The sequence below is a fragment of the Malus sylvestris genome, chromosome 4, assembly GCF_916048215.2.
Source record: "Malus sylvestris chromosome 4, drMalSylv7.2, whole genome shotgun sequence".
In the NCBI taxonomy this organism is placed as follows: Eukaryota; Viridiplantae; Streptophyta; class Magnoliopsida; order Rosales; family Rosaceae; genus Malus; species Malus sylvestris.
The window spans coordinates 1,017,422-1,032,759 of NC_062263.1; the positions used below are offsets into that span (position 1 = coordinate 1,017,422).

Here is a 15,338-nt window from a genome sequence, read left to right on the forward strand (position 1 = left end):
AAGCTTTCGGTTTGTCCTTCATGAGTTCTTACGGCAGTCTTTGCTCCTTCATACATATCCTTTATAGCTTGGATATATGCTACTCGTACTCCTTTCTTCTCTAAAATCCTCCAAAGAATGTCTCTTGGGACCCTATCATACGCTTTTTCCAAATCTATAAAGACCATGTGTAAATCCTTTTTCCCATCTCTATATCTTTCCATCAATCTTCGTAAGAGATAGATTGCCTCCATGTAAACAAACTAAAAGTGAATCAGCAAATCCAAATAAACGAAAAGAAGATAATGAGATACTGGAACACCAAAATATATAAGCTCAAAATTATCCATTCAACAGACGCAACAAAACTTGATAAGTAAATAGTCTCAACTCAAAAACATCCTCCTTCAGAAGGCGGAATCGACACAACATAAACTTGATGGGTCACCACCGCCTGTCCAGAACCCAATTCTGGGCGCCAACACTCGAGAATGAAGACATCAGACCGGAATTAAAACAACTACAAACTAAACCGACTAAACCACTTAAAACCAAACAACTAAGATAAGAGTTTGCATCATAAAAGCATAAGTTTGCGTCAGTGAAAATTTGAGTACTGGCCATTGTTCACTTCTTCTTGGCAGCAGACTTGGTGACCTTGGCACCGCTGGGATCCTTCTTCTCAACGCTCTTGATAACACCAACAGCAACAGTCTGGCGCATGTCACGAACAGCAAAGCGACCCAATGGTGGGTACTCAGAGAAGGTCTCCACAACCATGGGCTTGGTGGGAAGCATCTTCACCATACCTGCATCTCCGTTCTTCAAGAACTTTGGCTCCTTCTCAATCTCCTTTCCAGACCTCCTGTCAATCTTGGTAAGGATCTCACCGAACTTCACAGCAATGTGTGAAGTGTGGCAATCCAGAACTGGGGCATATCCGTTACCGATCTGACCAGGGTGGTTCATGATGATAACCTGGGATGTGAAGTTGGCAGCCTCCTTGGCAGGGTCATCCTTGGAGTTGGATGCAACGAAACCACGCTTGAGATCCTTCACAGCTACATTCTTAACATTGAACCCGACATTGTCACCGGGGAGTGCCTCCTGAAGAGCCTCATGGTGCATCTCAACAGACTTAACTTCAGTGGTCAGACCAGTTGGCCCAAAAGTCACAACCATACCAGGCTTGACGATACCAGTCTCTACACGTCCCACTGGCACAGTTCCAATACCACCGATCTTGTACACATCCTGAAGTGGAAGACGGAGGGGCTTGTCTGAGGGCCTCTTGGGCTCGTTGATCAGGTCAAGAGCCTCAAGAAGGGTTGGTCCCTTGTACCAGTCAAGGTTGGTGGACCTCTCAATCATGTTGTCACCCTCAAACCCAGAGATGGGAACAAAGGCGATTTTGTCGGGGTTGTACCCAACCTTCTTCAGGTAGGATGAAACTTCCTTCACGATTTCTTCGTACCTTGCCTTGGAGTACTTAGGAGTGGTGGCATCCATCTACAAGCAATGCAAACAAGGGAATAAGTACACAATCAAAGTCAGTAAACCAGTACAACAAAAGCAGTCTTACAAGTGAATAACAACCAGTCAGGAGGCGCAAACAAATAACATAAAACAGTTATTTGGCATCATCTAGTGTATAAACACTACAAATTTATAGATCATTATATGTTCTTTTAAGTTAATGACAGAGATGAATTAAGTTAGGCAAGAAATGACACATGACTTGCCTACACCTGTACATTGTTACAATGAAAAAAACAAGCCCAGACTCAATTTAAAATGGAACCAATACGCAATAAAAAAAATCAACTAAGCAGAGACTAAAAACAGTAGGAATATTCAATAGAAATAATTGTAAGACACATCAATACAACGCACTGAGGGTTGAGATAAACCACTGATAAAGCATGTAGGAGAGAGAGGGAATCGAACCCTCAATAGTTAACTAAGAACTACGCCACCAGGCAGTCCCTCCAATTCATAAATCCAAACATCTCCTCATAAAGTGGACACTACCCATAGTTTGGGGCATCATTGATGCCCACAAATGCCAATCAATAGAACCACAAGGGGCATTTGAACTATGGGAGGATCCCTTTATCAGACAGAACCAACTGCACACAGAAGTTAGAAATACCACACAATAGCATAATCATAATATTCAAAGACCAAGAAATTAGAATGGAATTTATACCTTGTTACAGCAGCAAATCATCTGCTTCACACCGAGGGTGAAAGCAAGAAGTGCGTGCTCACGGGTCTGTCCATCCTTGGAAATACCAGCTTCAAAACCACCAGTGGTGGAGTCAATGATGAGGACAGCACAGTCAGCCTGTGAAGTTCCAGTAATCATGTTCTTAATGAAATCACGATGCCCTGGAGCATCAATGACCGTGCAGTAGTACTTTGTGGTCTCAAATTTCCACAAGGCGATATCAATGGTGATACCACGCTCACGCTCAGCCTTAAGCTTGTCAAGCACCCAGGCATACTTGAACGACCTTTTGTTCATCTCAGCAGCTTCCTTCTCGAACCTCTCAATCACACGCTTGTCAATACCGCCAAGCTTGTAGATAAGATGACCAGTGGTGGTCGACTTGCCGGAGTCGACATGGCCAATGACCACGATGTTGATGTGAAACTTCTCTTTACCCATGTTAAGTAACTAGAATTTACCTGTACCCAGAACATGCAACACGAATTAAATCAACAGTTCGATATCAGTATATGAAAACAAGAATTAATCAAATTTATTCAAATAAAGTAATTAAATTTTAATTAGTAATAAATAATTCTCATAGTTTAATTAATAAAAAATTTAAACTATAATAAATTCTCACAGTTTAATTAACAACAAATTAAACCATATGGTAAAGTAGTTTATTCATATAACATCTATGATTTATTGTAAAGGTAAATCTTTTACATAAGCATCAACTAAATTCAATAAAATAAAAAATCAATCGGATGTATATCAAATAAAAACAGCCATCTGGGTTAAGAAAACATATTATCGCCTACTAATCCAGAAAAAAAATTAATAAAAAAAACCCAATAAAAGCTTTAAATTTGGTTTTAAAATCTAATCAATCGATCTACAACATAATAAACCAAAGAAACACCATCATCGAGTTCTTGAATTATAATCAAGTGCAAACGAAAGAAACAGGCATCGACAGAGCCATAAACAAATCCAGATTAACGTGAACAACATCAAAAGGCAGCGATGAACAACGATTGCAGTCTCAAATCTACAGAAAACGGAGAGCGAATAGACAATGAGGAGAGAAAATACCTCTCAGATCTGGAAGCTCGAACTCTTTGTTCAAGCGAGAGCGGCAGAGGCAGTGAGAAATGAAAGCGTAGGGTTGTGAGGCGCAACGTGACGTATTTATAGGCTGAGGGGGGTTTGGGAAAATATTTAGGGTTTGCGTTGGAGGCCGCTTTGCCGGTTTACTTGTTTGCCCCTGGGTGGTGTCCGAAATGACGAGTTTGACCTCCTGGTTTGCTCTTCAAGTAAGAAGTCAACGTAAATATAGGGCTTTTCATTTTTTTATCGCACAATGTTTGGCCGGTTTTATTTACCCTTATAAATTGTACTATAGTACAATGCCCATAAATTTCCGGAAAGGAATCATCATGCCTTCCAAATATTCTATCAATTCCACTTATCCGAGTTATTAAAATTTAATCCAACAGTTAAAGTTTTTATAAATTTTAAAAGGATCTCTATTTGTAACAATTGAATCAAATTTCAATGGTCCGCATGAGTGAACTTGGTGGAAGGGATCCGAAGATCCTTTCCAAATTTCCAAATTTGGGAATCTTCTTTATATAAGAAGAATTCAGATCATCGTCGATCCTCTTTGTGAGGATTCATAAGATCTGTGAATCGTGTATGTTCATCGTACATCATGCGGTCATAAATCATTTTAAATATTTCTATCTAAAATTAAACACAAACAGTATTTGACAAAAATTGACCGTACGATGCACAACGAACGGATATGATTCACGGATCTCCAAGATCCTTACCAAAAGGATCGGGAGAGGGTCCTGTTGGACATAAGAAAACTTATACATTCAAATACTTAGAACAAAATTTTCTTTAGAATAAATTCATTTAGTTGAGAGTGTTGTTGGACAATTTGGGCAACAGAAAATACATTGGAATTGCAACGCAAACGAGTGCGAGCTGCTATATTGGATTCTTCATTGAGCATCGAGGGCTGAGTTGTAAAGTCATGATCTTCAAGGGATTGGATCACTTAAAACATTTATTTTATGCAGATTATTTGGAATCGTAAACAACTTGTTATGTCATGTTACCATGCTCAACTTCTAAGTAATATTAATAATTCTGACAATTCCTTTTTTTTTTCTCAAAAGTAATACTATACAAAATAAATACGTAAAAGAGAAATATTACATTTGACATCAAAAAAGAAAAAGAGAAATACTATACGATTATAATCCTTATAAATAATATAAAGAAATGATAAATATAAGTTTTATAATTTCAGTGAAATAAAGGGAAAATATGTGTCTTATAATTTGAGTGAAATGAACAATAGTGATACCATGTGATGTTACTATAACACAGGTGAACCTAAAATTACTCTATCATGCGGGTCCACCTAAGAGAATGACATATGTGTGCTATATAACATTCTAAAAAAATAACACAATGTAATGAGTTTTAACTTCACAAGTGTACGTACCTAAGACATGTTTTGTGAGCTCACATGAATTGACTTGATTTCGGGTTAGTTTGGTATTATTGTGCTTTGAAAATAAATTGCTTCTACTGTGTTTGTAAGAATAAGCAGCAGTGAAATAAAACAGTAAAGTGTTTGGTAATGATAATTGTAAAATTGCTTTTAATAAAAGGAAAAAGCAGTATTATATTGTTTGGTAAATATTTATGTAAAACAGCTGTGATTGTGTAAAATGACAAAAAAAAAAAAAAAACTTATGGCCTTTTCTTCCTTTTTTTCTGCCAAACAGTTCATGATTGTTTCATTTTTCCTTTCTTCTTTGTTTCCCTTTCTTTCTAGCTTTTTCATTCTTCTTTCTTTATATTTCGTTCTACCAAAATGTTTATGGCTTTTCTTCCATTTTTCATCAATGATCCCTCTTGAATTTCAAAATCCTCACCCACCTTCGCCCCTTTGCATTTCTCTTTCAATTATGGCGATTTAGAACCTTCGTCCTCACTCCTAATTCTATTTCCTGCATTCCGATTTCCAGGATATTACATGTTTTGGAATGTGCGGTGGTGGATGAGTGGGTGGGATCTGGGTTATCATCTAGCAGGGAGTGGGTTGGGATCATGGTCTGCAAGGTGGCGATGGGTGTATTTGGTGGGGATTGAGAGAGAGATGGGGTGGCGAATTTGGGGAGTAAGAAGAGATGGAGGGGATGGGGTGGTGAATCTAGGTAGTACGGCGCTAGAGAGCGAATAGAGAGGGGGTGGAGTCCAGAACTGGTACGAAGGAGAAAGAGAGGGTAAGGTTGCCACTTTGAAAAATTCATTTAATGGCACTATTCAGCCATGTATTGTGATAAGAAACTGGGTTTTGCTGCTTTGCCTTTTTAGTTTTTTTTTTCATCCAAAACTACGAAAAAAACTGATTTTGAAAGTTTACCAAACACAAAAAAATTGGGTGCTTTTTTTCATACCTGCTTTTTTTAAAGAGAGTTTTAACAAAACACTCATGGTACTGTTCACTTTTAACGAAAAACCACATTTATACATTTCCCTAATACTATTCACTATACCTTTAAAAATGAATTTTCATTAAAAGGAAAGTTTTTTTTGGACTTTTCGTTAGTTTTCATTTTTTTAAAAGGTAAGCAGTACCAAACTGGTACTTCGGCCTTTGAGAATTGGATTGGGCTAAATAAAGGCTGGGCTGAGATAAAAATTGGGCTTTGGGGCTTTGTTGGCGGCAGATTGAGCTTTTGGGTCGAGCAGCCCACTTCGCATTTCCTTGTTTTAAAAGAAAAAAAAGAGAGAAAATGGAGGAGAAAACTTGAGGAGCCAGCCAACTGCACAAGAGACTCCTGATTTCCACTGACCACCGAGACAATCATCAATGGCGGGCGTATCGCTCAAGTGCGGCGATTGCGGGAGTCTGCTGAGGTCGGTGGAGGAAGCCCAAGAGCACGCCGAGCTCACCTCCCACTCCAACTTCTCTGAGTCAACCGAAGCTGTTCTCAACCTCGTCTGCTCCTCTTGCGGCAAACCATGCCGATCCAAAACCGTATATATACTTCCTCACTCTTTCTTTCTCAATCGAAATTTGAACTTTTTTTTCTTCCCTTAATTTCACATTTTTTCTGGATTTGCTTATCTGGGTCAGTAGAATTTCAGCTTAGTTTTCATATGCATTAGTTGGATTAAGATATTTGATGAATTTGCTTGTGAATTTTGGAAAATTTTATCGGATTTTATTCTCTATCTGAATTTCCTTTGTTTTTTCTTTCTAATTTCGCCTTGTTAGTGATTTGTTTATCTGGGTCAGTATAATTTGAGCTTAATTTTCACATGCATTAGTTGGATTTCAGTATCTTTATTGTTGGATTAAGATATTTAATGGATTTATCATTGAATTTTGAAACTGTTTATTTTATTGCTGGTGGAATAAAATTCAGTTTCATTTGGATTCGAGAGTTTTTTTTAAAGATCTTTTGGTTATTTGGGGTTAGAGAATGAGCAATGTAGTAGGATACGGAGTTCAATGAATGATTATGGCATAGGTTTATGTTCGGTGGATTGAAGATTAGACTAATGTTTTCTTGGCAATAAAGCAAATTGTTTTGGTGCTTTGATTGTGCAGGAAAGTGATTTGCACACCAAAAGAACTGGGCACACCGAGTTTGTTGATAAGACTGCGGATGCAGCTAAACCGATAAGTTTGGAGGTTCCAAAGGTGAGTCCTTCAGGGTCCAATGAGGCTGTTGGTGCAAGTAGCCATGCGGCAGAAGGTACTTCTTCCAGTTCAGTGTGAAGTCAAAGGATGGAATTTGTAGTTTTGTATTTTGAAAGGCATTTAATTTTTAGGAATAGGTTGTTATTTGTACAGTTTTGGGTAGATGCTACATTACTGTATGAGTTTGTTGAACTTGTGTAACGATAACTAGAGGTTTGTTGTTTGGATGCAGCGGGACTGTTAATTTCCTTGTGCCTTTTTGTGCATGGCTTCTTGCTGTTGGCAAACCGGTTATGTTTGAATGGCTTTGGTTCCTTTTGGATTGATTTTGTACCTTCAGTGGTAGATGGAGTTTTCTTACAATAGCATGCCTTTCACATTGGTTTTATATTTTCTTAAGATAGACTGTGTATCTAAGTTATAGTCAAATTAAGAGTCTAAATATACGACAACATGTAGTTCTAATTGTTGTTTTGTTGTTGGTCTTTCTTCCTATAGAAAATATTAGTGGTCTTTCTTCAAAATTATTCATCAGGAAGTCTGTCAGCAGCCAGGGCTTAAAACTAATGGTTGTAGATCAACATGGAAAATGAATTTAGTTTGTCTACTCAATTCCTGAATCAGGCTTTATAACCTGTCTATATGAATGGAAACATACTGCGATTGTTATTTTTTTTTCTTGATGGTTAGTTATTTTTGCTAGTCTGGTTTATTAATTTGATTAATACCTGATTTATTCAATATTTTTCATCTAGAAATGGTCGTTCCAGAGGTTGACAAAAAGCTGCTTGAGGAACTTGAAGGAATGGGCTTTTCAACAGCGCGGGCAACCCGTGCACTTCACTATTCTGGTGAGCGGATGAAAAAAATTAAAATCTCTTTGAAACTGAAATTGAAGCTTCTGTCTCTGAGCTTGCTATTAGTGGCTTTATTTTTCTTTTCCCACTCTTTTGTTCCTCTGACAAGATGACAGGTTCTTATAATAATTTGGAGGCTTGTCATATCTATTATTTGGAATATTGCCACTTATAGGGGTTAAGTGTTAAAAAATTTGATGTTAACTTCTTTTGTTGCTAGATCTGAGGAGATGTCTTCATGAGTAGTAAAGTTTTTATTTATTTATTTATTTTTTATTTTTTTTAATTCAAATATTAGAGTTTGATAGTGTCACAAGTTAGCTGGAGACTCCTTTTGATGTTCCTCTGATGTTTAGGATCCAGCTTCATTTGTTTATAATTTCTGGGCTGTTCTCTCTCCAGCTGCCATTACACAACTGACGGTGGATTATATGAAATAAAACATATTCTATTTACATAGAGTAAATGGAATGAAGACGCCTATATGAACCCATAAACATAGGCTGCAAAGAGGAAAGCACCAGAATTATAATTTATGAAAGTTGCTCCTGTGCATCGTTTTAGTTTTCTTCTCTTATTCTTTTCCTTTCTCTTTCTTGATTTTAAATGATTGGATGGAAAACCCTATTGTGAATGTTTAGTTGATTGGATTTGGATCCCATAGTTTATGCAATTCTTTGCATTCTGCTGTCTCTGGTTAGTTTGGTTACTTTGGTAAAACTGCCTAGCAATAGTTGTTTGATCGTCTATAGGGTTGTGGGCTTGTGAATTTTCCTTTTGAAACAGTTACACATGATATAAGTTTGTGATCTTACAATTTCAATTCTCTCAACCTATAATTTTGGGGTTTTTTAGGTAACGCGAGCTTGGAGGCTGCTGTCAATTGGGTAGTTGAACATGAGACTGATCCGAACATAGATGAAATGCCTTTGGTATGATCATTTATTTTGCTTGATAAGATATGAACTATTTGCATCTCTCTCTCTCTCCATACAAAAGATTGGATAGAGTAGTTAGGTACTTGATGACATTAGTCATGTTTGACATTATATCATAGTGGTAGCATTTATACAAATAAACTTCTATAAATATATTTTTTGGAAGCTCACAAATTTCGGGTTGAAATTTTCTCATGCATTATTTTGCTTCAAGCAAAGTCCAGGAATTGTTTCTTTGGTTTGTTGTTGTGGTGCTCTTTGAACAACGTTAGAAGGCTATGAATATGAACTTCTTGAGTCTTTGAGGAGTCCTGTAATAAATGGTGTTGTAAATGCTATTACTAATGCAAATTTTAATTTAATTCTAAAACAAATATATTTTTTTGAATTTTGAACGTCTCTCCTACATCAGGAGGTGAAAGAAAGGTTATGAGGAGAGATTGGCAGTAGGGATAATTTATGTTCATTAAGACTTATGATTGTTTGGGCTCAGGTACCAATCAACAGCAAAGTTGAGGCTCCAAAACCTTCTCTCACGCCAGAACAATTGAAAGCCAAGCAACAAGAGCTTAGGTAGTGTTTCTTTATGCATGCATTGTTAGTGTCACTGATGGCTTCATTTCGATTAGATAAAAAAAGGAATAGATTAGATTAGATCATCTTGATACCAAAGTTTTTGCTCATTCTAGTTTGCTGTTTGTCAGAATATTTATCTCATTCTTTTTTATGGATGCTGTAGTTCCAGTTTTGCATGTTGAAGCTGATAATTCTAGGATGTGCAAGGTTTTGGTTTAGATTGAAGTTCCCATTTACTGCCTTCATCTTATAACTGAGAGCTAACTAATCGCTTGAAAATTCAGTCCCCCTAGTTGGAAATTGTACTCTGCTATTTGAACCCTTTACATTAACAACTGGTTGTTCACCATTCCATTGATTTGGGGGTAATGCTCGTGCTAGGGATTTTGATTTCAAATTTCCTTGTACTTGAACTTATCTTGTTGGTATCTTTCCAAAATCTGTAATGCTATGTTTGCAACATTTGAAATATAAATCCTATAGTTTTGCTTAATTTTTTTTTCTTTGACAATGCTGTTTTGGGAAAATACTCATGTTTGAAAATTGCTTTAGACTTGCTCAGTGCTTCTCACTACTTAACTTTTGTCTTATAATTCTTTCCAACCAACCTCAAGGGAGAAAGCTCGCAAGAAGAAAGAAGAAGAAGAGAAGAGAATGGAAAGAGAGAAAGAAAAGGTACTTTTAATGTCTGCCCTCTTGTCCATAATTGCATTGCAGGAGTAACCTTTTCCAACTGTATGTATGTGTGTGTGTCACCATTAAGTATTGTTCCTTTTTTACCACAAAAGGCAAATTTGTTGGACATGCTTTTCCTTCTTCACCATTAAGTATTGTTTCTTCATGTTCCCCTATGAAGAATTTTAATTTTAATTTTGACAATTTATAATATTAATATTCCCCCTTATTTTGTTAATATGATGTCAATAAAAGAATTGGCTTTTTCGATGAGGTCCTTTTTTTGCTTGTGCAATTCAAGGAGAACATATGTTTAAATTTTAGTTTTCTAGATATTTATGCTCATTGCTCAAGTATTTCTGGTGTATTCATTTACTTTAAAAATTTATGAGGAACCTTCAGAAGCTAGGACTATGTGTACAATATATAATACAGCCTCTCAATTTTCAATTCTACTAGTGTTTTGATCAAATGTAAATGATAGATTCCTTTTTCTCTGTATGTGGTTCTTCAGGAGAGGATTCGAGTGGGCAAGGAACTCCTAGAAGCGAAGAGAATAGAAGAAGACAATGAAAGAAAAAGGTTTATCTTCATTTACTGAATCTTTTGTGTTACATCTTGTGCTTGTTTTCCAATCTACCATTTAATGACATCAAATGCTCCCTTTCATTACCTGAATTCGTCTTCCATTGGCATGGAAATGTTTCTTTGTGATAGGATTATTGCTTTGCGAAAAGCAGAGAAAGACGAAGAGAAAAGAGCTAGGGAAAAGATTCGTCAAAAGTTGGAGGAAGATAAGGTAAAGATATGTTTAACCACTGTTTAATATTGTACAAAAGTTTTCAGTACTAGGTTTTTGGGTGAGTATTGTATTGTCCGACGTGTCCTTGTGCAGTGTTGTTTTTAACAGGCTTTAAGTGCAATTTGGTAAATTTGCATTCTTTAATCATGTGTCTAAAATATTCCTCTAGGAGACCCGTGAGCCATACCAGAAGTATGTCTTTTGTTTTGTTTTCCCAAGTCAAGTCTGAATTATATTTGCAGAAGAAACCTTAAATTAAGCTAAACAGACGAAGAAATAATAGGTAGAGAAAAGCATTGTTTGAACACTTAATCCAAGGAACAGACGGAGATTCTGAGAATAGTAGGAGTTAGTCTGAAGGCATATATAAGTAGATCCGTACCAGGCATGTTTGACATTGAAATCCTAACCTATCTTGTAGGGCTTACTGAGTCTGGCTTACAGTGGAGACTCTGAATATCTTCATTCAGATTTTAGAAACTTTTGCAAGACTTTTCGTCTTTGGTCTCTCATTTTATTGGTTTATTTGTCTCTTGCAGAGGCACAAAGACCTCTTCTGATAAAAAGGAGAGAGAACTAGTGAAAGGATTGTATTTAATGGTGCACATGCGATTGAATTAGACATTTTTAGTTAGCATACAAGTTACCCTACTTTTGTGCACTGGAAAGTATGTGAAAGTGGGACCGATTGCATATAAGTCGAGTTATAACGTGCACCCAATGAATTCCCATTGTTGTTCATATAAACAGCTAATCTGAATATTGTGTTTCCTTTCATATTTTGAACTTAATATATAGCAGGAGGGTTAACTAACATGCATCGTGAATGCATTCGGATTCGTATAAAGAAGATACCCACCTCTAGCCCACCCCTCCTTTTAAAGTTTATTGAAAACACTCACAAACTATGATGGGTTTACAATTAAGCCTTGTGATCATGGCTTTACAACAAAGCCTTGCTATATCTCATGTGACAAGTAATGAAAGAATCAAGTTAGGAATTGCTTCCCCTTGTCAATCTATCTTGGTTTTTTTTTTTTTTTTTTTTTTCATCTTTCTTCATCACTCTTCACAGGCAGAGAGGAGGAGGAAACTTGGGTTGCCAGTAGAGGATCCTTCAACTGCAAAACCTGCTGCACCTGTTGTGGAAGAGAAAAAGGCATGAGCTTGTTTGTATATACTATTTGCCTAGTGAATGCCATTCAGAAATTGTTTGAAATCTGTAGTAATGTGATTTCTGCTGTATTTTTGTATCTAACGTGCAGAGCTCATTGCCTATAAGGCCTGCCACAAAAACAGAGCAAATGAGAGAATGTTTGCGATCTCTCAAGCAGAATCACAAGGTAAAAACAGTTGCCTGTAAGGTCAAATAATTCATTAGGAAAGAAACAATATTATAATTTCTTCATATTGAGCAACTTTCTAGAGAACCACATACAGTTCTGGAACAAGACGAGGTTTGATAGAGGACCAACTTGGATAGGACCATTCACTATATTGAAGGCATTTTGAAGGAAGAAAAGGATGAAAACTTCCATATTTTGTTCAAGTTGAAGGTTATTCATGAAGAAACGATATCTCTAATAATCCCCACAAAAATGGTAGGATTAAAAGGGACAACTGTTCTTAATAAGTGACCTTCAACTTGGACAAAAAAAGGGAAATTGTCATCTATTTATCCCTTCAAAATGCCTCCAGTATAGTGAATAGTCCTATCCAAGCTAATCCTCTCTAACAAACAAGGCCCAAAAGTTAAGTGTCAATTGCTCATTTAGGACTCGTTTGGTGTCTAGGATTGAATTGGAATGGATAACTTCAAAATATATTGAAGGTAGAGGAGAATGATTTTTTATTTTGATAGGATTAGACATGAAAAAAACATCTCCGTTCTAATCTGACCATTTTGGGGAGGATTGGAATGGATAAGTTTTCTTTTTAAGTAATCCATCTCCTACCTCCAATTGGTCACAATTTTTTTAATATCCTCCATCAACATACCTAAATAGCGGCTTATTCTTTCCTTTCCAATCCTCCATATACGAAATGAGGCCTTGGGGTATTTTTTAATGTCACTCACACATTGACCCTTGAGTTTAACCGAAGTTGCTTTTTGAAATGATAAAAAAGAAGCAAACAAAAATGCAGAATAATATTGCTTGAAAAGAACTGCTCTCATTATTTATCTTTTCAAAGTTATGTTGTATGGATTGTGGACAATGGCCTTACCTATTTCTGCTTTCTGTGTGAAGGAGGACGATGCAAAAGTGAAGAGAGCATTCCAGACTCTTTTAACCTTTGTAGGGAATGTTGCCAAAAATCCTAATGAGGAGAAATTTAGAAAGATACGACTCACTAACCCATCTTTCCAGGTAGAACAACTTTATCTTGCACAGAAACAGCTTGCTTTTGAGTCCAATCTTTCCTTATAGATTTTTGTTCTCTTTCACCTTCCCTGTTAAAGTTTGCGTATACCGTAGTCACCACACTATTAACCGTTAAGTTATATTTAGACCTGTCAATGGATCGGGTTTTGATCCGGATCTGATCCATCGGAATCCGATGGAATTCATAGGATATGGATTGACATTGTCAATATGATAATCTGATTATGATCCGAATCCGGTATCCAGTGAGCTTAACAAATCAGATGTGGAGTTGAGTTGATCCGATGCGATAATAATATGAACTAAATCCAATAGTCTGATTATGATCTGAATCCGGTATCCCGTTAGGCTGATCCGATCAAAATCAGATACGTTTACTGGTCTAGTTTACTCTTTCAATGTCCATATTTCTTGTTTTGGTCAATAACTCATGTCTTCTTTTGTTGTCAAATCACTCATTGCCTACACAGGAAAGGGTTGGCTCGCTAAAAGGCGGCGTCGAGTTTCTTGAGTTGTGCGAGTTTGAGAGGATGGAAGGGAGCGAGTTCTTGTTTCTTCCCAGGGACAAGGTTGACATGGCAGTGCTGAACTCAGCTGGGTCTGAGCTCGACTCTGCAATCAAGAATCCATTTTTCGGTGTTCTTTAAGTTAAAAAGATTGATGTTTGGATTTGTTTATTACAGCACCAATTTGTCCATGATTAAAATATGGTTTACTGCTAAAAATTTGCTTATCATAATAAACCTAAGACGGTTACCAACTAACTTTTGGTCCAGTGTATATTTCTCTTCTTGAAATTGGAAGGTGTCCCAAACTCGAATTCCATGCTTCCATTGATTAAAGTTTACCTCACCGGTTTTTATTATTATATTTATTTTGGATTAAATGAAAACTATTCAATCTGTAGGAGTGATTTTAAATCAGTTCTAGTTGGTTAAAACCTTTATATATAACTATCAAATGTTTTGAAAATTAGACATCTGGAGTCCGGGTTATAGTATTAAGTGATAAAGTGAATAAATTTTGAAGTGTGTTTTTGTCCCATGTGTATGGAGCCTTGAATATCTAAATTTGCCTTTTTTCGATAAACTATCGTTTTACCACTAGAACTATTGTCACAGTTGAAATTAATCCCATGAACTATTTTTAAGTAAGTTAACGGTCATAGTTTATAAAATATGATTTAAATAGAGATAGAAGTTGAAACACTCAGTAAATTAAATGGTTGTAGGCTTGAGAAACAAAACTCTACGTGTATGTTGTTGTACATGTTTTTTTACATAATTGACAGGGAATTCATTTTCACATTTTTCTAGTCAGATCGAGATTATGTCTTCTTTTTAAGTTTACTAAAGCTTAAGAGATAGACTAGTATCATAAACTTGCAGTATACTCGGATTAGTAGGATACACCCACCTTTGATAAGTGCATAAAAATCTACAATTGCTGCTCATATTAAAAAAAAAAAGAAGTTATTATCTCCTAAATTAACCTAGTCACAACTCATCTTCACACATTTGAGTAGTTAAACTTATACCTAATGACAATCTGAATTTTTTTTAACCATTAATATTCCTATGACAAATGAGAGGAGGGTATGATCTCTCTTTAAAAATGGTATTTTTTTTCCCATTAAAACGGCTACAAAATTATATAAGTCAACAAAAGAAATTAAAATGGTAGCGATACATTATTATTCAAAATTTAGAAACAACAATTACCTACTAAAATTAATATTTTCTCTTGGATTCTCATTCAGAATCGATTAAACAAAAGACAACGATTAACCCAATCCTTTTCTATTTCTAATGTTTGCCCTAATGTGTAATTTACATCCAAAACATACTTCTCACGTTTTTGTCCATTGTCAATATGCCAATAAACCAACTATGAAATGCTTTGAGCAAATTTAGAATTTCCAACCCTCAACTATGATAATAAATATATTAATTGGGCGATATTGTGGAGGGTTGTTCAAAGATAAGGGTTAGGGTTAGGGGTTAGGTTTTAAAATTCTTATCTATACCACGCATGTCTCTCATTTTTCTCTATATGTTGATTCTGCAATCTTTCCTGTTCCTTTCCTTTTCTTCATGTTTATCTTTTTTCGTTTGTTACTGTATGGCAAGTTAATTTTGGTAATCTTTCTGTTTGTTGTATGTATGGCAAGTTAATTT

General features: G+C 36.1%; 2 protein-coding genes across 2 annotated transcripts; one reads left to right on the top strand and one right to left on the bottom strand.

Annotated features, from left to right (window-relative positions):
- Positions 1-290: 290 nt before the first annotated feature.
- Positions 291-3,431, bottom strand: LOC126618642 (elongation factor 1-alpha-like). Its single transcript, XM_050286762.1, has 3 exons — positions 3,290-3,431; positions 2,189-2,670; positions 291-1,488 (listed from the first exon to the last, which is right to left on the bottom strand). The coding sequence occupies exons 2-3, from the start codon at positions 2,648-2,650 to the stop codon at positions 607-609; spliced, it is 1,344 nt and encodes a 447-aa protein (XP_050142719.1). The 5' UTR covers positions 2,651-2,670; positions 3,290-3,431; the 3' UTR covers positions 291-606.
- A 2,582-nt stretch (positions 3,432-6,013) lies between these two features.
- Positions 6,014-13,923, top strand: LOC126618643 (uncharacterized). The gene is made up of 12 exons (XM_050286763.1): positions 6,014-6,260; positions 6,837-6,984; positions 7,685-7,780; positions 8,642-8,718; positions 9,218-9,297; positions 9,915-9,975; positions 10,490-10,557; positions 10,693-10,774; positions 11,853-11,936; positions 12,043-12,120; positions 13,027-13,146; positions 13,632-13,923. Exons 1-12 carry the CDS (start codon positions 6,093-6,095, stop codon positions 13,806-13,808), a joined length of 1,239 nt encoding a protein of 412 aa, XP_050142720.1. The 5' UTR covers positions 6,014-6,092; the 3' UTR covers positions 13,809-13,923.
- Positions 13,924-15,338: the final 1,415 nt, after the last annotated feature.

Bases quoted from the DNA above. Each gene is read 5' to 3' on its own strand.
- LOC126618642 (XM_050286762.1), bottom strand. From the start codon at position 2,650: ATGGGTAAAGAGAAGTTTCACATCAACATCGTGGTCATTGGCCATGTC. The intron at 1,489-2,188 runs GTATAAATTCCA...CATTGCTTGTAG, and splicing joins TGATTTGCTGCTGTAACAAG to ATGGATGCCACCACTCCTAA.
- LOC126618643 (XM_050286763.1), top strand. From the start codon at position 6,093: ATGGCGGGCGTATCGCTCAAGTGCGGCGATTGCGGGAGTCTGCTGAGG. The intron at 6,261-6,836 runs GTATATATACTT...TTGATTGTGCAG, and splicing joins AACCATGCCGATCCAAAACC to GAAAGTGATTTGCACACCAA. The intron at 6,985-7,684 runs GTACTTCTTCCA...TTTTTCATCTAG, and splicing joins AAGTAGCCATGCGGCAGAAG to AAATGGTCGTTCCAGAGGTT.